This window comes from Parasteatoda tepidariorum, chromosome 5, assembly GCF_982258835.1.
Source record: "Parasteatoda tepidariorum strain Cologne lab strain chromosome 5, Ptep-v5.0, whole genome shotgun sequence".
Lineage (NCBI taxonomy): Eukaryota > Metazoa > Arthropoda > Arachnida > Araneae > Theridiidae > Parasteatoda > Parasteatoda tepidariorum.
Genome location: NC_141759.1, coordinates 27,447,760 through 27,473,687, shown reverse-complemented (window position 1 = coordinate 27,473,687; position 25,928 = coordinate 27,447,760). Strand labels below are relative to the sequence as shown.

Here is a 25,928-nt window from a genome sequence, read left to right as displayed (position 1 = left end):
ATGTTTTACGGACCAGGTTTTTCTCTTTTCCGTCTTGCTATATAAGGGCTTTCACCCATGTTAAAGATTGACATACCTGCCACCTTTTACACTCTTCCACAAAGCTGCTACCTAACCTGATTTGCCAACTCACAATCACATTCAATTACATTAATGAGAATTCGGAAAATCGTAATTGTTGGCAGCTGTGTCTAGTGATAGCAAAATGAAATTGGATTTGACATTTTAAGCAGTTTTTTTTAAAATTTAGTCCTCTCGTCGAAAGTACGTAGCGATGGTACAGGATAGAATTCCATGGGCGACTAAGAATGTAAGAAAAGGTGACCAATAAAAATCGAAAATCTATTAAAAGATATATTAAAACTAATAACTTTTTTCAAGCAAATTTAATTCAACTTACTCACGTAGGCAAATGCCAAGAATAATTTCACTTTACATATCAATAATATTCAATGTAAATCGTGATGGTCGTTACGATTGAATAATTAAACAGATTTAAGAAATTTAAAAAAAATTGAGTTTCTACCAATTTTTACATTTTTAGTTCGTCTTTGGCATCCCCGGCAGAGATGCCTACTTTTCTCCGGACGGCAAATATATATTTTAAAGTGGTAGTTTAACAATTGCGATTCTTGGTTTAATAAATTCAATTTATCCACCACTATTTCTGAATAATTCGTAGGCTTTTATGATTCACCACTTAATGGTACTTATGTCATGTTATACCTCTTATAAAGCAAGCAAAGACAGTCAAATATTTGCAAAATTTACTTTGCAGTTACATACCGTTTTTTTAAAAATTATTTTGGCGTGTCCGAAGCAGTTGGCATCTCTGCCCTGGCAGTAGACAGGCCTGAAAACGAGACAGAAAAGAGAAAATACTGGTAGGAGAACTATTTCAATATTAGATAATATTCGGGAGGAGTTAACCTATTCTCAACAATAACAATTCACTGTAAGAAAATTTATCACTGCGAAGAAGCAATTCAATATAAAAATTGCATCCGTTAAAAACAATTGGTAGTTATGGATTTTTATTATTCCCGGAAAAAAACTGAAAAATGAAATTTATTTGTAACCTGCTTTTACTCTTTTCCGTCTAGATATATATGGGCTTTCAGCCATGGTCGTAGATCTCCGACATCTATGTTTAACACGTTCAAGCCGGGTTTTGCTCCTGAAAGTGGGACGGAAAAGAGAAAATACTGGTAGAAGAACTATTTCAATATTAGATAATATTTCGGAGGAGTTAATCTATTCTCAACCATAACAATTCACTGTAGGAAAATTTATCACGGCGACAAAGGAATTCAATATAAAAATTGCTTCCGTTAAAAACAATTGGTAGTTATGGATTTTTATTATTCCCGGAAAAAAACTAAAAAATGAAATTCATTTGTTACCAGTTTTTACTCCGATGCACTGCCAAGATGAGACAATCTAGCGTGTTACATAAGAAACGAAGTTGAAGGGAATAAAATGACTGTCAGATTAGGTCTAAAAATAAGATCTTCCATTGAAAGATATAAATAAAATTCTAGAGAGGTGGAGGGGAAGATTTCCTTATAACGTGCGCAAACTCGTGACTAAGTCAAACACTTCTATTAAAAAAAAAAAAGAAAAATATATAGTTTGCTACTGACGTACTCAATACATGCTTGAGGAATCATTTACATGTCAGATAATAACTAATGAGCAATTTCATTGAAAAAGGTTTAACAATGACGTAGTTTTGATTATATGGTTACAATTACAGAAGTTTCAAAAATTTTTGTACACGTAAATGTCTAGACACGATCTATATATATATATATATATATATATATATATATATATATATATATATATATATATATATATATATATATATATATATATATATATTATATATATATATATATTATATATATATATATATATATATATATATATATATATATATATATATATATATATATATTATATATATATATATATTATATATATATATATATATATATATATATATATATATGTGTGTGTGTGTGTGTCTTCAAAGTGAAGAAAAAAACAGAGAAAAATAATAGACAAATGAAAAAAAAAGGGGGGGGGGAAATAAGTAAAAAAATAACAAACAACAGCTAAAAAAAAAAAGGTGAAATTTTATTTAAAAAACCGGGAACAAAAAAGATATAATCTTTTCTTCAGCCCACACGATTATATCCGCAAAACAGAGTGCTTTCTGATATTGTATCAATAAAGCCGAAGCAAAATATATTAATACAATAGTGTGAGGAGCACTCAAATTTTTTTTTATAAAAATAACAACAAATAAAATAGATCACAAAAATTAAAAATAAGTAACATGTAAAAACAGAAAATAAAATAAAAGAAAAAGAAAAAAAAAATTAAAAAGGGGACTATAAAGCGAGTAGCAAAATCAGATCAACTTACAAGGGCAGAAAATATTTCAAGAATGATTTAAAAATGTTTTCGCAGAAAGATTGCCAGATTACAAAATATGAAAACAAAAGCGCAAATTGAGTGTAACAAGAGGGTTTTAAAGTGTCGTTCTTACTGCACTGCTGAAGTGATTTGTTATTCTGAGCTTTGATTTGTTAGTTACCAAGGATGGGCCCGAAATGGAAGTGCGCAAGGCAATATTATACTGGATAATTTTAGAAATTGATCATAAATAGTCTTAGAAGATAGATATTTATTTAAGAAAACAAATAAAATAGAAAAGAGAAACATAAATTGCCTGTTTTAGCAAATAATTTTAGCCGCGGATTTGCACGATATGGATTAGCACATAGAAAAATTATTTAAATTATCAAAGAAAAAAATTTTAATAGATAATTTTAACACGGATTTGCTTAACTTTCTTCGTGTTTTCTTGTATTTATTTATTTATTATATATATATATATATATATATATATATATATATATATATATATATATATATATATATATATATATATATATATATATATATATATATATATATATGGGTCATTCTCACTAAAACAGTCATTTTCATGTCCCCAGTATATTTTATGTTTGTTTTACAACTTACGAAAAAAAAAAATTTCAGGGAAAGTGTCCTTCTGAATGCAGGCTAACAAAAGAATAAAAATAAAATTAGCAATTTTTATTTTTTATTTTTTTTAGGTAATTAAAATATACCAATATGTCATTCCCTCACTTGTCCCCACTGCTGATTTAAAGAAAGAAAAAATTGTTTCTGAAATTAAATAAAAATTTTTACAAATTCGTGTTTTTTATTTCAGAATATTGAAATATAGAATTCAGAAAATCAATTTTAAATTTAATTTCTGATAAAAATATTAACACAGCACTATTTTAAACTTTGTCCCTAGTGTTTCGCATCATTCCCTCACAACAATGTTCATATCACCTGCAATCTTCTTAGAATAAAAATATTTCAATAAAAACTTTAGCAGTTAACAACTGGCATCATAGAACAAAATTGCAGTATGTTTCCATTTTCAACTTAAAGAAGCTTTGCTGTGGAATAAATTTGAATGAATCAAATCAGGTAAAATTTTTTACATTTGCTATTCCCTCATGTCATTTTTTAGAGTAAAATAAAATACAAATTCATCGAGAAAGTGGATAAATATATGTTGCTTTCTTGTATGAATATAATTGTATGTCATTGACTTCAGAAATTAAATAGGGCTAACTGCTATTTTTAAATTTTATTAAATTTGTCATTCCCTCACTAGTGTATAAAGTGAGGGAATGATGCTGAAGTGAGGAAATGATTCAAGATGAGTATATTATTAAATTTTTTTGTTCAATCGTGCCAGCCAATTTTATTTCCAAAACCTGTAAAAACTATTAAATATATAAAACTAAATTATAAAAAATATTAGATATACTTAATATGTTATCATTTTCAAACTTTAGGTAGATGTAACTTAGATAAAAACATGTATTAAAATAAAATATTATTCCCTCACTATTAGTGTCATTCCCTCACTTTTTAAATAGTGAAATTAATTAACTTATTTATTAAATTAATTAATTAATTATTAATTATTATAAATTAATAAATTATAAATTAATAAATTATAAATTAATTATTTGAAAATTAATTAATTTAAATATTAAGTATAATTTATAAGATATATACTTTCTTTATAATGCCATTACATATTTCTATTAATAGAAAAAATTTCAGAGCTTTTTATTCACTTTACTTTTTTGGGATTTTATGAACTGAAAAATGACAGTTTTCGTGAGAATGACCCATATATATATATATATATATATATATATATATATATATATATATATATATATATATATATATATATATATATATATATATATATATATATATATATATATATATATATATATATATATATATATATATATATATATATATATATATATATGTATATATATATATGTATATATATATATGTATATATATATATATATATATATATATATATATATATATATATATATATATATATATATATATATATATATATATATATATATATATATATATATATATATATATATATATATATATATATATATATATATATATGTATATATATATATGTATATATATATATGTATATATATATATATATATATATATATATATATATATATATATATATATATATATATGTATATATATATAATATTTTAATTCTTTCTGGAAGCTTTTGAAGATGAAATAGATTGGGGCAAATTATTTTTCTCAGATAGCCTTAACCTGAAGATGCTTAGGTGTTTTTTTAAAATGTCTTATTATTTTCTTTTTTAAAGAAAAAGAATAAAAAAGAAAAAAAAAGTCTTGTTTCAACTGACGTCTTTCAAACAGACGAAGCTGAGGGCTATAACTTCTTTCTCGAATTTTTCTTCTTCCTCTTTGCGATCAAAGTACTTAAAATATATTTCTTTCCAATGTTGACAGTCTTGACCTTTTGACCATGGCACAAACCAGTTGAATGAAAGGAAAGCTAATTACCAGAAAGCGCAAGTTCAAGGTTATCGATTTAAAAAAAATTTTAAAAAAATTATGGACAAAAAGAACCGCTTCAAATTATCATGAATAAATGTCATTCCTTATTAAAGATAGAGAAAATACAGATTTTTTTTTTCAAAGTTGTATTTTTTTCATTTTATAAATGTCTCTCATTTATAAAAGAATTAATGATAATTTTTGTTAAATTCTGTTGATTATTTCGCTAAACGCGTACAAATTATTAAAAAAAAAATATTATGTGATTGATTAAAGTGAACGTCAATAAATTTTTAAACAAAAAAGCGGAAAATTTTGTCTGAATATTTGAAAAATGTATCGCCTTTATTTAAAATCAATATTTATTAAGGAAAATATTTGACTTGTGAAGCCATATTTGAACAAAGTTTATCATAAAAAAATAATTTGTCAAACCAAATACCAGGAAATATGCTCAAATAAGGTACCGTTTCAAAAGAAATTATGTCTTTTATTTTGTCGCTATTATATAAACAGATATGATAAATAATTTGATTGCTGAACTTTTATACAAAGGTGACTTAAGACGATGTAAGATACCTTTTCACAAGAAACTATGTCTTTATTTTGTCATTAGTATTTAAACATATATGACACATAATTTGATTTATGAACAGCAGACAAATATGCTGTTTTAAAATAATCGACTGTGTCTTAAGTAATTTACCTAAAATTATTTCCACCTGTATTCATTGGTTTTCTATTCACACTTGTTGCTTTTAATTTCTGTTGACCACCATGTTTGCAAATGCTTTCTTGGTCATTTGAACCATGAAAAATGTAACCTAAGACGTATGTTTAGCATTTGTAAGTTTTTTTAAGCCATATGGCCAGCCCATTCTCATTTTAAACGTGTGTAAGTCTCATTTTGGCATAAAAAAATTTCACTCGTTGCTTTGTTTATGTTTCTCGAGTTTACGAATAAATATCTTTCCATGCTTTTTTTTTTTAATGTTTTAAGTTCTTTGTAGACTGAGTTAAAGTTTCTGCTCGATTAATAACCATTAGCAACTGGAAACACCCATTGGTTGAAAACTTTCCTTTAGTATTTAAAAAAGCATAAATTTACATATGGTAATACTTTTTGTGCAAAGAGTGTATCACGGCATTAACAGTTACTTTGTATTTTAGTTATTCCACAGTAACTAGTACGAAAATTTTTTTCTTAGTTCGAACTTTGTGCACAGGCAAAGGACATTCAAAATTTCATGAAATCATAGCTTTCTTATCCTCAGACTTTGATTATCAAAATTTATTTGTGGCACCATTTAACTACCAAGGCACACATTTTACACTGAATACATAAAAAGGAGACTTTCAGTGTGCCAAAAAAAAGGACCACCTAGCATATCTTTTGATCTAATAATCGGATCTTCACACTCTTGGACTCAGTTTTATTGGTTCGAGGGGATCACCGTAAATATGCTAGTTAATTACTGCAGACGATAATTTAAGTTACAAAATCTGACACAAAAACGTCGGATTTGGATTTCTGACCCCCAAATTATAGGGGATAACCGCAATCTGGAAAATATGGTCCCAACAGTTTGGTCAGGAGAGCTGTCAAAAGCTTTGACCACTTAATGTTAATTGTACTTTTTTGTGTATTTCGCTATCAAAAGAACTTTATAAGCGAATTAAAAACTTTTTGCACGTAATTATATAATTCGTTTCTCCAAAGATAATTAAATGGAGAAAATAAATTTTAGAAAATATTTATTATTTTATTTAATAATAGTCGAAAGAATTTTGAAATGCAGGGTTGGACAATTTCTTTTATCATTTTACAAAATATATTTACACGGCAATATACAAAATTTAATCAAAATCAGTTGAATAGTTCCTAAGATATTGAATTTCAAAAAAGTCAGAAATTTTGATTTCTCAGAAACTATTCAATCGATTTTGCTCGAATTTCGTATTTTGCCATGTAAAATTTCATACTTTAAAAATTACACCTTAAAATTTAAAATTGCTTCGACTATCATTTAATAAAGTAATAAAAATTTACTAAAATTTAATTTGAAATCATCTTTGGATAAGCAAACTTTATAATTGCGTGCAAAAACTTTTCAAAAAATTCGCTTAAGAAGTTCTCGAGATATAGCGAAATACACAAAAAGTAAAATTAACATTAAGGGTCCAAACTTTTGAATTCTCTCCTGATCAGACTATTGGGACCATATTTCCCAGGTTGCGGCTGTCCCCTATATTTCGGGGGTCAGAAATCCGAATCAGTCGGGGAAAAAATACGTATATTCAGAGAATGTACGTTTTTGTGTCTGATTTCGTAGCTTGAAACATCGTCTGCACTAACTAACGCATTGTACATTGGGCTAAAAATAAACATGTCAATCTGAATAACTTTTGATTGGATCTTTAAATTCTAGGACACAAAAACGTACATTCTCTGCATACCATTTTTTTCGCCAGATATGTATATCTGACTCTCAAAATATTGGGAGTAGCCGCAATCGGGGAAATATGGCCCGAATATTTCGGAACCTTTAATGTAAATTTTACTTTTTTCTAGTTTCGCAGTATCGATCTCGTTAATTTTTTAAGTGAATCGAAAGATTTTTACAACTAGTTATAAAGTTCAAGTATACAAAGAAAATTAAATACATGAAATATTTAATTTTACCATTGTCGAAAAATGTCTGAATATCAAGGTACACAAATCTTTACACAATTTAAAATGATGTAACGCTTTAAGGGAAAATACAAAATTTCAACAAAATCCGTCGATTAGTTCTTGAGAAGAATTTGAGAAAAATCAAATTTTAAATATACGATTTCTTTTGAAATTCTATTTCTCAGAACTACGATTATGAATACGAATACAAGAATCTATGTACTTAAGATTGTGAAAAACTGAGTTTCGCAAGTCAGTAACTGAGTGTAACTAGCCAAAAGTGACTTGTAAAGACATTAGCCGGAAAATAGCCTTAAGTATTGCAGAAACTAACTTTTAAATTAATTAAACTTGGTGTTGCGATTAATTTTCAGGACTGAAACTCCTGAAAGTATAATGATAATACTTACCCAATGAATATGTTTTGTGACCTCCACGGAGGAATAATCTTTTTATACATTCACTGAAATCTGCATTATGTCACCAATTTAATTCAAACGTATTTCATCAGAGCGTATGGCAATAACAAATGACATACTGAATTAGAAGTGGTGGAAAAATTGGTGTAAAGTATATTTTTACGGTCTTAAGACTAAGAGAAATGGAAAGTAGATTCTTTTTAAATGTAAACTCAGCAGAAAAGGTATGTTTTAACACGTTCAAGCCGGGAAAAGTGAAAATACTGAGACGGGAAAAGAGAAAATACTGGTAGAATAACTATTTCAATATTAGATAATATTCGAGAGGAGTTAATCTATTCTCATCAATAACAATTCACTGTAAGGAAATTTATCACGGCGAAGAAGCAATTCAATATAAAAATTGCATCCGTTAAAAACAATGGGTAGTTATGGATTTTTATTATTCCCGGAAAAAAAAAACTAAAAAATGAAATTTATTTGTTACCAGTTTTTACTCCGGTGCGCAGCCCGATGAGACAATCTAGCGTGACCTAAGGCTCCTATACTATCAGAGCTGACCTATCAAGCAATATTGGAGCAAACAAGTTCGCAAGTTAACGTTATTTCAGTATTCGTTACGTTATTACAGAGATGCCAAATGCTGCGGACATGCCAAAATAATTTAAAAAGCGGTAAATAACTACAAAGTAAATTTTGCAAATATTTGACAATATTTGCCTGCTTTTAAAAACGTAAAGCATGCAATAAGCACTATAAAATCATACCTGCCAACTTTTAATCCCTTTCATTATTATTTTTCCCAGTGGTATTAAAATGGAATAAAAACTTCAATTTTAAGCAAACAAATACGTTGTAATTGAGAAAACTTAAGTTAACAACCATGACAGTAACGCATATTAATATATGTGCTTAATTTTTGTAAGAATAGTGGTGATCAATATCGTTTAAAAACTATGATTATAAAAGAAAAAATAGTATATAATTACTACCACTTTAAATATGAAAATAAAATCTTTCGGAAAATTTGGAAGAGTTGGCAGGTATGTAAAATGGTGAATTATATAAGCCTACGCATTGTTTAGAAATAGTGGTGGATTAAAATCTACTAAATCGAACTTATGAAACCAAGAATTACAATTAATAAACTACCACTTGAAAATATTTATTCGCTGTGCTTATGTTAGCTCTTTGCTCCAACAATAAATGATAAGTCGGCCTGTCTAATTCAGGGGCTCTAGCGTGACCCACCGGTGGGTCACCTCGGCGTGAACGTGTTAACTCAAAACCATTTGATTGATACCGAGGTCTATCATGATTACTGTTCGGTCTTATATGATCATTACTGTTGAAATGAATACGTAATAGTGCAATACTCATCAATAAATATGACTTCAAAAAAAAAAATTATTTTGCTTTCATATTGGCATATATTTCAATACACTAAGTATTTTAATGCATGCTTAGTGCATACTCTACAGGGGTGAAAGCGAGACGGAAAAGATGAAAGGCTGGTAGTAAAACCATTTCAGTTATAGCTAGTTTTGGGGAGGAGTTTACTTAATATTTTTTTTAATTTTTCAACAGTATCTACTTTATCTTGGAAAAGAAGCAGTTTTATATATATGCCAGAATTATAAAAGAAATCTTGATAGTTACAGATATTTCATTTTTTTCGAAAAAAATGCTGGAATGAAATGTTTTACGTACCAGGTTTTTCTCTTTTCCGTCTTGCTATATAAGGGCTTTCACCCATGATACTCTATAGCTTAAATACATGGTATACTATATATTTCAATAGTAAAACAAAATTGCAGTTTAATGATATTAGGGAAAGAAAAAAATAGTACGTCGGTTGTTTTTGAAAATAAGATCAATAAGATCTACGGCAAGCAAAACATATGGTCAACTGAAATTTGAGTAAGTCCCAACATAGAAGTAAAAAAAAGTCTCAAAACTGAAAAGAGGAAAATAAAATAAAATAAAAATTTGAAAAAAAAAAAAAACTATTACGTTTCAAGTGAGCTAAAAAAAAAATAAAAGGAACGTAATTTTATTTTTTGTCAGACCTAAAACGAAAAACGTGGGACGCATCACTTGCGTATTTTCTTCGATCACTATCGAAAATCTTCCGTGCCGAAATTATGCGTCGAATATTTTACGTTGAGGTTTTCTACGTTTTTAGGTAGACAAAAGCGAAATTAATTTTTTCTCCAAGCCTATATGAAAAACTTAGTTCTTGAAATTTTTTTCATTATTCTAAAAGTTAATAGTAATTAAAATTATTGATTACTTAAAATTTACAATTGTTTAAACATTTCAGTAATTTGTAATTTTCTTGTTGAACTCACCAATAAAAAAAAGAAAAATAACGTAATGATGAAAATTTTAACTAATATAATAGTTTATTATGAACCAACATACACGTTTTTGCTACGTACAAGCAGATAATAAAACATATAAACAAAACATCAAAAAAATTTCATTACAGGAATTTAACTATTAAATTCGCATCATGAATCCGACATATTAAATAACATATATTAATAGTCGAGGTATAGTATTTTGTAAATATGCATAACGTATTCAGCTTATATAAATTAAATAAATATGAATTCGTAATTAATGACAAATAAATAAAGTTGTACTAAAGAAACAGACACACATAATGTAATTTTTAAATACTATTTTACCTCATTAATTAATAGTAAGGACCACATTGATGCCAAATATGCCGTTGGTCACAAAATTGCAGGGTCTTAACCTCCATGATTAAAAACCATAGATTTAAACTACATTTATTACCTATTGAAATGAATTTTCAAATATTTTAATTCATTAATCGATATAAAAAACAACTAATTTATGTTAACCTTTTCGGGACAGACAAGACACAAATGTATTAGAATCAGGATAGTAAAAAATAAAAAGCGATAGCTTAAGTTCGGGCATAGCTAATTTGACAAACTATTTTTACTTTAACTTTAAATCTAAAACATTCAATCTGTGTGTGTTACAAGTGTATTTATACAATTTTTAATTGGAATAAGTAGTGGCAAATTAAATAGAGCCAACTATTATTACCCCGCCCTCAAATAAACTGCTATAAAAATAGTTGGGCAACCAGTTGTATCTTTTACTACTCTGATTATGTCTCGCCCGTCTCAAAGAGGTTAAACAACAAACAATCAAATTTACAACATTATTTAACCCTTATATATTGCAAATACAATATAATTTTCATACAATTCAATATAAAAAATTCAAATACTTTCTACTTGAATAAAAAAGTGGTAGTAAAGTTAAAACGTAAAATTATATTTAATAATGTTTGCAGACTTGCCACAGTCTAAAAAAATTAATAAGTGGTGACAAATGCTTTATGAGATTGTTGCAAATTTTATAGACTTTATGTTCAAGTTAATTTCCGCAATTCAGTTGGTTATTTGTAAAATTTACAGAGAGAGGGTTGCCAAGAACGGCTAAAACTACAACATGTGGTGACTAAAAATGTTCAAAATTTCATTACAATTCAGTTTCGTGCCTCTTCACTGCCTCATTTGTGTCTTTTTCAGTGTCTCACATTCTGTGCCTTTTCACTTTCTACCTGAATGTAACTTTCAAACTTCTATATTATGGAAATGAAATGGTAAATTTGTATAAAATATAAAGTAGGTAGGGGCTTGATTCTAATCGAGTACAGTAAAACGTTTGCTTTTTTAAAAAAACAAATGTCATTAAAAAACTTGACTTTTTAAAAAAACAAATGTCATTTTAAAAAGTCAAGTTTTTTAGATTTTCTTCTTGAAGACGAATTTTACGTCTTGTGTTTTCCTCTTCATCTTAAAATGAATCATGTCCATTGTAGACGTATTTATTCAATTTTTCTATGAAAGGTTCTTTACTTAGAATATAGGTACGGAATTCTTCGAATTCTTTTTCGCCTAAGTGACCTCCCAGTTCCTTGGGCAGAATTTCCGGCGGATAGAATTTATGCAAGCTTGATAAGTCGTTACCGTGGAAGTGGACCTAGAAATAAAGATATGAAATAAACAATACATAAATTACTAAATATATAGTTCGTTCGCCAGGAGTTGGAACTTGGCTCCGCCTTCATCACGTGGTATCCGGTGATACTATTTCGAAATATTTGGGAGAAGAATGTGAACAATCCTGAGCAAGGTTGCTATTTGGCGATCATATGACAAAAATAATTATTTCGCAAACTTCATGTGCATTTTTTAACATTAAATATGTCATAAATTTGATATTTCTCTCTTTTGAGTGAATAGTTTGTCCTTTTTGAGACATTTTGCTGGAAGACAGCAGTTTCTAAATTTAAAATATATTGAATTAGCTAGAGTAACGAAAGGTATAATGGCAGATGACAAAGCGAAGTGACTGAAAAAGAATTCACTGTTTGAGTTTGGCGCGTATTCAGGGTTGTCTCAATTTCAAGCTCGGAGACGCTTCGCCTCTTATTCCGCGCTGAAATGAATTCTTCTTCCTGGAAGGTGGAGTCAAGTGCCAACTCCTGGTGAACGAACTATACCTCATATTGTGATAATACCACTCTTAATTCATATCTTTATATTTAACGCAGAAAATATAAGATTTGACGTAAAGTGTTTTATTCAAAATAAATACATAAAATCCAGTTTATGTTAACAATTACATGACCTGGAAGTCATTTCAGTTACAAACCATCATGTGATGAAAAGTATTATTGTTCTCCTGTCAAAGGGGACTAAAAATACAAAGATGGGTGATTAATAAAATTCAAACTTTTATTAAAAGGTATATATGTAAACAATTTTTTCTTGCAGAATCATTCAGTTTACTATTGAAAGTTTTCTCAATAATAATTTTGTTTTAAATATTAATAATTTGAATTGTGAATCATACGACAAAAAAGTTTATGAGATAAATAAACTAAACTGAGCTTAGTTTCTACCATTTCTTTTACGTTTTTAGTAACCTGTGCCATCCCGGCTGCCAATTTTTTTCTTATTCTTTTACGATGCTGCGTGCAAACGATAAAGAATGACATAATTCTGAATGGTATTCATATGAATTTGCTTGCAGACGACAGTATAGCGAAGCACTGTTTTATTCTAGAATAGAAAGAAATTTGTCATAGGTCAACCACACTAGATGCTAAGCACTTGCAGGATTCTATATTATGTGAAACTTGCAGGTGGCTTGCATTTCTTTTACAAAGTTTGTGATATTGCTGTCCTCAATGCTGTTTTCGAGAAAGCTTCTGTCACCCTAATTATGCATTGCGAGTTCATTCAGGTTCTTTTTTAAAAAAATAAATTAGTGCTTCCCACGAATAAATTATGAGGAATACATTAATGCTTGTGCTTTTCAACAATAAATTAGTGTTTTGCGCATCAGATAGCGCTCAATTAATAAAATTAAATCTCTAAAATAAAAGAAACGCGCCTTTTAAGATCGCAATTGACAGAATAACTGATAGCTGTGAGAGATGCTAAAAACCAATTTATTGATTTTAAGCTGTCTTTCCAGCAGCAAAATAACTTAGGCCCTCATTGGGCCAACATGCACGTATCTTAGCTCAATAAGGGCTCAAACGGCAGTTATTTTTTCGATATTGGCCCTATATAGAATTTTCCGATACACCCGATATTTTAAAACCACTTTACAACCAATATCTGTCCTATATACAGGGTGTCCCAAAACGACCGCATAAACTCTGCACAGCTAGATTCCTTGTTTGGAGTACATAAAAACTGTCCAAAGAAGCGTTCCTGTACGATCCGTAGTTTACGAGAAAAATACGAAAAACAAAGTAAGACGTCACTGCCGATGCAAGAAAAAAACACTTTATTGGACGTATCCACGGCGTGCTCAAGCCTGCCTCGACATGCAAGGCGGGCACTTTGACCATCTGATTTCAATTGTGTAAAGTAAGGCTCCTATACTATCAGAGCTGACCTATCAAGCAATATTGGAGCAAAAAAGTTCACAAGTTAACGTTATGTTAGCATTGTGCTTATGTTAGCTCTTTGGAGCAAAAATAGATGATGAGTCGGCCTGTCTAATTCAAGGGCTCTAGTATAAAGTATACAGCTGTTTATATGTTCAATAAAGTGTTTTTTCTTGCACCGGCAGTGACGTCATACTTTTTTTCGTATTTTTCTCGTAAACTATGAATCGTAAAGGAACGCTTCTTTGGGCAGTTTTTATGTACTCCAAACAAGGAATCTAGCTGTGCAGAGTTTATGGGGTCGTTTTGGGACACTCTGTAGAATTGTCAGATTCACCCGATATTTCATATCCACTATTTAGCCAATATAGGTTCTATATTGGCCATTGTAGGCCCTGTATAGGCCATTCTAGAACCAATATTAAAAAATCTAAGCATCGCAATATTGCTCCCTCGGTTTATGTTCTTATAGGATCCATGTTGAGCCAATTTTGGGCCCTACTAGGGCCAAGGTAAAATTGTTGATAGGGAAGTGTTGTTTATAATCGTATCTTTTGTTTATTTTCGTATGACTTGCGCTCCTGCAAATGAATAATCGGTAATACAATAATGCACTATTTTGTTATTAAACTAATGAAAAAAAATAATTTAATCTCCAAAAACACTTATATTTTGTATTTTCAACGATATTCATCAATTGAAAAATTATTTACTTTGGAACAACATAATTTTATCATGATGTTTAAATTGACCCCAAATGGTGGTTTTATGTAAGTCCAAAATTCGGTTCTATTGCTCAATAATACAATCAGTTTTGGAGAAGCAAATAACTTTCTCTACAATAACATAAGTAGTATATATGTGATGGTTACTGAAGCAGTTTTTCAGCCAGTTAGAGGCACTCAAGGCGTTCCGCTTGGCCAGCTCCCCACATTTTCCAGTTACTGGCTGGCCACTAACTGGCTGAAAAACTGTTTCAGTAACTATCACATATATACTACTAACATATTATAATTTTAAAAACATATATTTAGCAGAGATGCCAACATGGACAGCGCATAAATATTTTCGAGTGATAGTCTTTAAATGTATGATTCTAGGTTTAGTAAATTCGACTTATATAATACGTCACTTTGTTACAGTTAAAACAAGTTGAGCCTTTAAGAAAGTTATGAAAATTAACCAAAAATCTACAAATTTTAGTTTGCAATTTACTACTGTTTTTTAAAATATCTTGTCAAATCCGGAGCAGTTGGCAAGAACTGCAGTTTTCGGACAAAGACCTCCAAAAAGATCCTAAAATTGAGAGTTTCGACAAGCACATCGCCATAATTAAACCAAATTTTTTATTAATAAAGCTCTGAAATCCTGTATTACAAACTTAAGTGATATTTAAGTGATTAAGGAAGAAACCTTAAAGAACACAATAGACCGATTACGGCACATATTTTCAGCGATATGACGTAATCAGGACCTCAAATTTTTATATTAAATTCATACATTATTTATAAAGGGAAGCTAATTTCTAAATTAAAATATTTAAATTAAACTTTCTTTTTTTATTAATTATTACTGGAAGCTAATTTCTAGGGTAGGTAGAATTAAAATATTTTATTTAGCTTTTTTTTCTGTTATTACTATTTGTTACAGAAAGTTAAATTTCAAGAACTGGAGAAATTCAAATATTTCAATTATACTTACTTTTCTATTATTTATTACGGGAAGATTATTACTAGAAGAGGAAAAATTAACATATTTAAATTAAACTTAATTGTACTTTAATTGTACTGAAAAGCTAATTTCTAGAGCAGAGGAAAATAGAATATGTAAATTAAGTTTATTTTTTTAATATTTATTTCGGGAAGCTAAAAAATATGAATTATATAAAAAAATATATATATCAAAACAATAACTTTTGCGTGTTTATGTATATAAACGCTATTTTGAATAGAACATATATAAAGTTTGCATACAAGCTTATACTTTTTTTCTTTTTATGTAGAAAAAAAATGGAATGTAAAAGAAAAATAAAATTATTTATTTACATTTTTAATTGATTCGGATTACACACACGAGAAATACACCAATTAAAGATAAGAAAACATTGAATGAAACAAATTTTTTTAGTAAAATAATTATAATAAATAACACACTGGGTAGTCATTTCCAGATCAAAAATAGCTTGAAAATTTAAAAAAAAACCGGATCAAGCTGTTAATCGTATCGATACGTTAATCGTATCGATAAAATTCGTATCAAACCATTATTGAAAAAACTGCAGAAGAAGTGAATTGTAATTAAAAAGGAAATCAATCTGTGCCTTTTTATATTAGTTCGTAAAAAAGTTCTAATTTATTCCGTGTGTAGTAATAACACATTTTCTCTTGATAGCAAATATTTTATTTTTAATATTCTTGCATTGCAATTGTTACAACGAGTTTTTCCTACACCTAATTACAATATACTTGCAACTTTTTATGAGAGCCTAAAGCCTAACTAGTCCTTGAAAGAAGATTGCAACAAAAAGAAAAATCTTCAACCATGCTCTGGATTTCTCTTTACGTTTTAAATATAAAATAGCTGCATTTCGATATTTAGAACCCTGGTAAAATTAAATACTTAATCTAACTTTATCTTGGATAACTTGACATGCATTTCACTTTACCGCTTCAACTATCTCTCTAGAACAATGTTTCTTAACCTTTTTTCACAATGGACCCTTTTTAAAATTTTTTGAGGAGTCACGGACCCCCTCCCCCTCCCTGGGAAAAAATAATTGTGAAAACAACATCAATTATTAGAAAACATTTAATTTTATTATTTTAAGAGCACAAAATTTTTAAAATTAAAATTTTTAATGTGAAGGTTGTTGCTACTTTTCCTTAATTAATAAATTGAACTGAGGGATAGTTTTCGACAAAGCAACGCGCATATCATGTTCAACATTCAATCACATGTTTTTATTGTCACAAGTGTGGAAAATCCGGCTTCGTTAAGATACACTGTAGCTAACGGAATTATAGTTGCCATAGCTCGCTTTACAAGCAATTAGTAGGCTTCTCTCACAAAAGACCAGAACTCTCCGAGTGTTTTTGAATCGAAATCCATTTTTAGCTAGAACTTTGTTCTAAGATCAATAAGCTCATCTTTAGCAAGGTTTATATCATCGATACAGTCAATATCACAAAGAAAAGGATTACGAATCCCCAACTCATCTTTTATATTTATCTCATCCAAAATAAAATATTTTTTACAGGAAACTTGAGGTACCTCCAGGTGTTCAGATTCCATTTTTTAAGTTATTCAGTAATAAATTATCTTACCGAGATGCATTTTCTGAAAGAACTTCGTCCAACATTTGAAAGTTTGCATATATCTCATTTTGAGTTCTATTTTTTCAAAGTGGCATTTTCAAAAAGAATGCTTGTAATTTCTCAGGTGCATCCATAATGGTAATATCAGGCCCTTGAATTAAAAGACTTATATTGTTCACATGGTTAAAGATATCTTCTTTTTTTTTTTTTTTTTTTTTTTTTGAAATATTCGCAGAGTGGGTTATCTTTTTCTTCTAGAAAAAGTGATACTTCTGTCCCCTACATGAAAATTCGTTTCAAAACCTGTCCTCGTGCTTCTAATAAAATTCACAGTTTTAATAACTATTGATAATACTTCTTTTAAGCTGGTTGGAAGAGTTTTTGTAGCTAGTGCATGTCTATTAGGAGACTTTTTACCAATAGGGCAAAACGAGATTTATTGCAGAGCATCTCATGTGCTGCATCTGTACAAAGAGAGTGAAGTTTTTCTTTCCAGTCGAAGTCGTGTTTCGTAAAGAAAACATTTAACATTACTAAAACATTAACTGACTTTGTAGTTCGCAAAAGAGACTCACAAAATAAGAATTCCTCAGTGAGACACGCAACGAACAAAAACAAGAAGCTAATTACAGTTCGAGATGTCTGTAGTTTCATCCAGTAGCATACTAAAGGGAAATGTCGATGCTTTCAATTTATCGATGATCTGTTTCAAGATATTAAAGAAATTTCAACTATTCTTGAATGTATCACATCATTTGATAATGGAATATCCTCAAGTTTTTTTCTTTGTTCCAGTCCACAAACTAATTCAACCATATCCAGCGCACAAAGCTTAATTAACGTCTCTCCAATACTAAGCGGTTTCTTGCTTTTGACAATACGATATGCAACTTTGAGTAATGCCTCAACTAGAGGTTTTCACGAAATACCAAATGCAAGTTTGGTTAATGTTCCAGATTTCAAAAACTGGGCTTTCTTCTTAGTAAAAACTTCTAGATCTAGTAACCTGGACAAGGTGTCAAATGCACGTAGCTTGATAGGGGTTGATAAAACTAGCACAGCGGACGTCATCAGGGGGTTGCCCCTGATGGTGCAAACTGAATGCCGGTTAGTGGAGGTTGTTAAAAATATGACAGGGATATTAGAGGGCTGTGTGCTGTCCGCACTGAATTTAGGGTATCTCGATCACCTAGTTTCAAATATGTATTTTCACCGTTTAGAAAAAAAGTCAACGTTATTTAAATATTATTGATCCAAACGTTTTAAAAATTAGGAGAAGTTAACGGACCCCTAAATTATGACTCATGGACCCCTAAGGGGTCCATGAACCACAGGTTAAGAAACCCTGCTCTAGAAACTTCGTCACTTTCTGTGTTTAATACACAGGTACTAACTTCCAAATTTTTTTTTAATTATATTTAATAATAGTAAGAAAAATTTTGAATTTTTAGATATATAATTTACGCCCGCAAACAAACTGGTAAAGAAATATTTTGATTTATATTTTGATTTTATATTTTGATATTATATTTTTACCCTGATTGATACGGTTTTATGTTGTCACGTATTTGTGACAGTCGGCGCGAAAGGGTTAAGATCCAATCCGCACTATCGTGCGAGTTTTTTTATGAAACAATATGTGCACAATGGTAATGTATGCATTTTTAACCAAATTAAAAATGAGTAAAATTCTTTTCACAAATAGCTATCAAATTAATATTAAAAATAATTATAACAAATATAAAACTAGGTCTGTAATTGATGCAGTAATGTTGTGCGCATGGATTATCTTTAATTTCGTAGATTAATGTTCTTAATGGAATGACATACCTTCAATCTGTTGCAAAATTAAGAAAAAAACCATTACCCGTATGGAGAGAACCTGTTTGCACCTAAGTGCACGCCAAATGGATGCCAAGCTTCTAGCGCTAACTAATATCAACATCGCCAACTCTTGAAACGACATTGCTCAGTCTTCTTTTAGCTTGCTTTCTTAAATCGTGATTAACGAGGAAAACAAAACTTATTGAATAATCATTTAACAAGCAATAAGAAATACAAAAAAATGCTATCTAAAAACCATAACAAATATACGTCTTTATGTTTACATTTAAAGAAACTGATGAAAGAATAATAAACATTCTTTCTAGCAGATGATTTTCTTCTACAGCAAAACAAAAGAGAAAATTCTTCATCTCGAGTTGAATTTGTTAAGAGCATGTCAGCATAAAACGCGCCATTTTTAGTTGTCCAATCAAATCCAATGCTCTTGCAACGTCATATTGTTGTTTCTTTTTAAAGAACGAATGTTGACTTTATTTATCGAAATATGTCGCCAAGTCTAGGATTCCAGTAAGACTAAGAAACTATTACATATTTTTAATAATTTTATTATATATATCGTAAAGGATAGCATGAATTAAATTTCAGTCTGACGTATTAAACTTTTAAAAGTTTTTATATAGTTTTTGAAAGCATAGTTGTATAATTTGATAACGAAATGAAACGGAATTATATGCAGTCTCGCTGATGATTACTTACGTCATGTATGGTGATGGTTTTTTCTTAACTTGCAACGGAGTATAGCAATTTATACGTTTTGAGCTATTTATACAAGAAAAAATAAGTACTTTCCAACTGCATCAGGTCTTAAAGGGATAAGAAATGAGTTGGAAGCGAAACTCGTAGCAATCAAAACTGATAATCGAGCCTGGGTCACTGCATTGTGAAACAAGCACTTTATCCCCTAAGTCACCGAGGTTCTGCAAAGCTTAATTAAAATTTTTTTGATAAAGTCTTAAATTGCGTTGCCCGACATTTAATGAAATTTGTATGTTTAAAAGAAGACATAAAGCTCGGATCAATGGCAGCTTACGTATCTTTATCTAGAATATAAGATACTATTTAATTTTCTTTTTCACTCCAATTACTTTCTAATTACCAGAAAGTACCACCTTAAAGACAAGATTATTGTATTAATGGGAAATACAAAGGAGAAGAGAAAATGGGAATTGGAGAATGGGAAAAGGGCCGTAAGCGACCTCAGGTTCTCAAATAAATTTTAATGATGATGGTGATGATAATAATTACTATCAAGAAGTTGTAACTCTAGCTATTTTATAAATCTCCCTTAAGAAAGTTACAAAAACAAATCAAATGGTTCGACTAATATTCGTTTAACACGTTGAATGCCACGCTAATTTTACATGGCTTGCTCGTCTGGCCACACGGTATTTAGCGTCAAACTAAATTTGCGAATATAGACAGATTTTGCTAATTTATAAAAGATTTAGCACGACATTTCTGAATAGAGTGGTGCAATATATATGCCTACGAATTATTTAAGAATAGTGGTGGATAAAAATCTACTGAATTGAATTTATTAAACCAAGAATCACAATAATTAATTAAATTTTGAATAAATTTTCTGTAATTCTATAAAAGAGAGTAAATTTTATAGTTCTATATCATGTTATACGCTGTCAGCCAACTGTTTTTCGCGGCCTATGTGAAAGTTCAGTGTCAGCAAGCGGTGGCAGACGCAGCCTAAATATAATTTCAGTGTCAGCCACCGGTGGTTGACGCGACCTAAATGTAATTTCAGTGCCAGCCACTGGTGGTTGACGCCGCCTAAATGTAATTTCAGTGTCAGCCACCGATGGCTGACGCGGTGTTCAACGTGTTAAATATTTTTTCGGATACGCAGCAGCCATAAGAAATGTATAATTTGTTTTATATTGTTTTAATTCTGCGAGAGAAACAAGACATCTTTATTTGGCAATTTGCCGGCACCTTTAAACCTTCTCGTTCACATATAAACAATTGTAAATTCTGCATTGATTTTTCTGATTTGGAAAATTTCTGAATTTTATCTTAAAGCACACTAGCAACTGCGAACCAAGATAATGATGGTATGAGAACCTTCTCGTTCACATATAAACAATTGTAAATTCAGCATTGATTTTTCTGATTTGGAGAATTTCTGAATTTTATCTTAAAGCACACTAGCAATTGCGAACCAAGATAACGCTTTCTACTCCATCTTGCTTTAAGAGATAGTAATTGCTAAAATTGGCGAAACAAATAGTTTTTTATATTTAGTAGTTAGTATGACGTAAGTATAGGACTAGTTTAGGAGCAAGGGTTATCGGAGAGGTAAAAACCTTGTTGGTTATATTTTTCAGTTATTCATATTTAAAAATGTAATAAAAGAAATATGGCGATGTTTTTCAGGTTCTTGTCTTAAATAAAAAGAAAAAAACAATAATGATGAGTTACATTTAGTTAATTAAAAAAGGGGATTGAAAACCGTTAAGAGCATGCTATTTTTAGTTAGTTCTCAAGAACAGTGTGTTAAGGTAGTAGTTGAGAGCTTAAACTAGTAGGAAGGCTGCTAGTTTTCAGAAAAATTTCAAGTACCTATACTTAAAAAACCATTTAACCTTTGCCTTTTTTTTTTTTTAAAGAGAAATGATTACCCGTGACTACTTTTACTTATTATCAGTTTCACAATTTACAGTCAACACATTCACGCACACACAAAAAAAAAAAAAACAGAAATTTTTTTAAAAACTTGTGTAAAGGTGGTCAAATTCTGATTCTGGTAAGTTCTTTATTAATATCTCAAGGTAGGTAGGTACATTATATACGTTGCACTATAGCTGCTTAATGGGTTATAGGCGACGGTCTGGGAAACATCCCTGAGGTTGATTCGAAGACATGCCATCGTAATTTTGATCCTCTGTAGAGAGAATGGCTCCCTTGCTTCGGTACTCGGACGACCTGCTCACGAAGTCGAGCATTTTTTCGCTTGAACTGTTTAACGAGGACAGATACCGAGCTACCTCGGTCCCCACGCAGATTGATCAAAGTGTTCACCCACCCGCTTACTGACCGCAGTCAGTGATGCATGACTTCGCCGTTCTATTTGGGAACCGTGTCTTTAAGATCTGTCCTACTCCGGGACGGTAATATCTCAAAGAAATCTCTTGAAATATTTATAACTGTTGACATTACCGTGGTAGACTTATTTTTGACCAAAAGATGCAGTTTTCTGAAGAAACATAATTTTTTTTTAACCGTTATACCGGTTCAAAAATAAGTTACTCTATTGTTATTCTAACGTGTCACGTTTCTTTTCATATCTTTTGAATGATTGGTTAAACAATAGCAATTCATTCGCAAAAAGGTATAAGCTCTCAATCTCAAAGAGAAATATAAAATATAAATTTAAATGAATTATATAATTTTTATTAATTAATTTGTTAAGGATGAAAAATAAATTTTAAATTGTATGGTATAAAAGTTTTTATATTTTCAGAAGTTTCAGCTTTTTTTAAAACCTAAATGTGGATTTTCATGCCATTCGATCAATAAAAAAGAGCTTAGAAACCAATTTAAGAAATAAATTAGATATTGTATTTAAATAGCACTTTATTTTCAGATTACATGTTTACTGATTACATCACGAAGTTGCAGTACTTCAACGGTCATATAATACGTCATATGAATTACTTAAGAATGCAGGGGATGCCTCAGACGATTTAAAAAAAAAGACTGTAGAAACTTAATTCAATTTTATTTATTTATATTTTTAAGTGATCAATCGAATCAACTACTTGCATTTCAAATTATTTGCAGTAATTTCAAATAAAAAAAAATCTTTGCATTTTCTTTCAATAGTAAACTGAAAAAAATATGCTTGAAATAATTGTTAATTTCTTTCAATAAAATTTTGAATTTTATTAGTCATCACTTTTTCCTAATAATCAAAATGTTTTTTAATCAAGTGATAGACAGCATTATGTTTCGTAGTAGCCAACTCTTCTACATATTCGAAACATTTTCTTTTTAAAAAGTGCTGTCAAAATTAAAGATTACGCAATAGATTCTTGGCAAAACAATTTTTAATTGCTGGCAAAATTAAATAAAACTTCGCTAATTATGGTCAATTAGATTATTATTTCCTTGAAGAGATTTTGGCAGTTAGGATGCTTGTTTCTTTAATAGAAGTTAAAGTTGTAGCCCCGGTTTGCAGAAATTATTGAGACAATCTTCAGCGCCATCATAATTTATCAAAATGAAACTTAAAAGCAATTAGTTGGATACTATTATTATAAAAATAAGGCCTATCCTTACATATGTATCGGATAATTTGTATTTTCAAATTCAAATTTTGCTGTTTTCTAGTGTTTTATTAAAAAGCAGAAAATGTACGTTGTTTTAATTCAATTTTAATCATGAAATTATACTTAAAAACATGGTTGAAATGGGCGACTAAAATTGCAAAAAGCGTTAACTATTAAAATTCAAAATTTTATTAAAGTAAATTAAACTTAGCAACTATATAAAGCATATTTTCTACAATTTGCAATTGCAATAGAATGAAAAAAAATGTTTGTATATGAATAATATGAAATGTAAGTCTTTGTGATTGATACGATAGGATAATTCAAGAGATAATAAATAAATAAAAGTTAATTGAGTTTCTACTACTTCTTACATAAATGTAAAAAAAAAAAACAGAGAAGGAATAAATCCATTTTTAAAATTTAAAGTCTCTAAATAGTTACACATAAAAATAAATGATTTAGAGGAATTTTTTCTCAAATTTCTTACAATAATTATTGAAAAGATTCAAGAATAACCAATTTTAACAGTAATATTTATAATGATCTCGGAAAGATAATAATATACAGACACAATGATAATCTGCAGTGCCCAGCGCCCTCTGCTCTGGAGCTACTAGGATTGAAGCTGTACTAGATTTCTTAATTTACATTATTCTGTGTGGAATTTTAACTAATCTAGGGTTCATTCGCACCTGAAAACAATAAGAAAGTGGTAGAAAAATTACGATGAAAATTTGCAGTTTATTAATTGAAGTTAATGTATTATATGTAGTTTATGATATCGGAATATTTTAGTAAATACTTTAAGATCCGAAACCAATTGATCTGAAATTATAATTTTAAAGTTAAAGCTAAGACTAAGAAATTTTTTAAACTGTTTTAATACAAAATTGAAACCATTTTTTTACAGCGGCTATCAAACTATGATTTACTGACCAAAATTGTAGGCGTTTCTTTTGTGATGAACGCTTTCGAATTGGGTAAACTATGAAAAGTAACGCCTACTTTCTACAAGGAAGTGCGAACCGTATATGGTATTAACTTTTATTTACAAAAAGGAAATGAAAATTTATTTCATAATGATAAATCTAACATTCTTTAATTTTTAAAAACTGAGATACCTTCAGAAAAATGTTTAAATATTTGTGTCTTTAGGCAAGTTCAGTATTACGAAGCTTTGTAGAATAAAAAGATATTTTAGTAAACTATTCATGAAACGCAGTGCCTCCTTAAGTTGTGGACTAGGCGGCAACACTCGTTTTCCATTTCTAAAAGCTATTTGTAAAGGGGGGGGGGGGCTCTCAGTAAACCTCTTTCAAATGTAGCTGGTATCCGGGTACTGTAAAATAAATTCCTACTATTCTTTTCTTATTTGTAAATTATTTATCATTAATTAGTAAATAAGGGGTAAAAAATTGTCTTATATGTATAATACTACTTATGTGTATAATACAATAAGCTTATATGTGTAATACAATAAGCGGCTGGTAGTCATAGATCGTTTAATTTTCTCGAAAACAAACCATTTTCTTACTAGTTTTTGCTTTTTCTCTCTTGATCAGAGTGTCCACCGTATCGAACAAAAATGCCTTTTAATGGAGTTTAAATTTACTACTTTCTCTCATTAAAATTTAGATTATTTGAAATTGGTTAGTAAGTGCTTGAAAACTTTTTGAAGTATAGAAAATGTTCCCTTACATAATTTCAGATAGTTAAAAAGTATTCAATTTCTCTCCTCACTTTTTTACCTACCAGTGGGGTAATAATTTTATCTTGAATAAGATAACAATAATATATAATTGAAAAATTATTTAATTTCCCTCCTCAATTTTTTTTTATCTTACATATATTTTATATTTGATAAGATAACAATAATAGATATAATGAAAAAGTATTCAATTTCTCTCCTCACTTTTTTACCTACCAGTGGGGTAATAATTTTATCTTTAATAAGATAACAATAATATATAATTGAAAAATTATTTAATTTCCCTCCTCAATTTTTTTTATCTTACATATATTTTATATTTGATAAGATAACAATAATAGATATATTGAAAAAGTATTTAATTTCCTTCCTCACTTTATTATCTACCAGCGGGGTAATAATTTTATCTTTGATACTTCCAACTCTAGTTAAAAATTGATAGCCACGAATTTCGCTTCTTAGAATTAATTTTAGAAAAACATGAAAATTGTGTCTGCACAAAAACAATTTTTAATACTTTTTTTTAAACTTATTTTAATTTGAAATTATGAGAATGGAAATTGCTATTAATCTTGAGAAGTGGCATATTTTGAACCAAAACTCAGAATCAGAAAACTGAAAGTCCGAAATAAAGTGGCCTGCCTTACATATTTAAATTATTATTGTTAAAAATAAGAGGGGCAATTTTCATCTACCTCATTGAAAATGTTTAGTAAAATGATTTCCAGCCTTAA

At 29.2% G+C, this 25,928-nt stretch overlaps 1 protein-coding gene across 1 annotated transcript in view; it reads right to left on the bottom strand.

Annotated features, from left to right (window-relative positions):
* Positions 1-11,874: 11,874 nt before the first annotated feature.
* LOC107454710 (alpha-tocopherol transfer protein-like) overlaps positions 11,875-25,928 on the bottom strand; it is a 131,820-nt gene continuing 117,766 nt past the window's right edge. Inside the window, exon 5 of the mRNA XM_087163579.1 lies at positions 11,875-12,117. Coding sequence (XP_087019705.1) covers positions 11,932-12,117 — 186 coding nt within the window. The 3' untranslated portion in view covers positions 11,875-11,931. The remainder of the gene's footprint in view (positions 12,118-25,928) is intronic.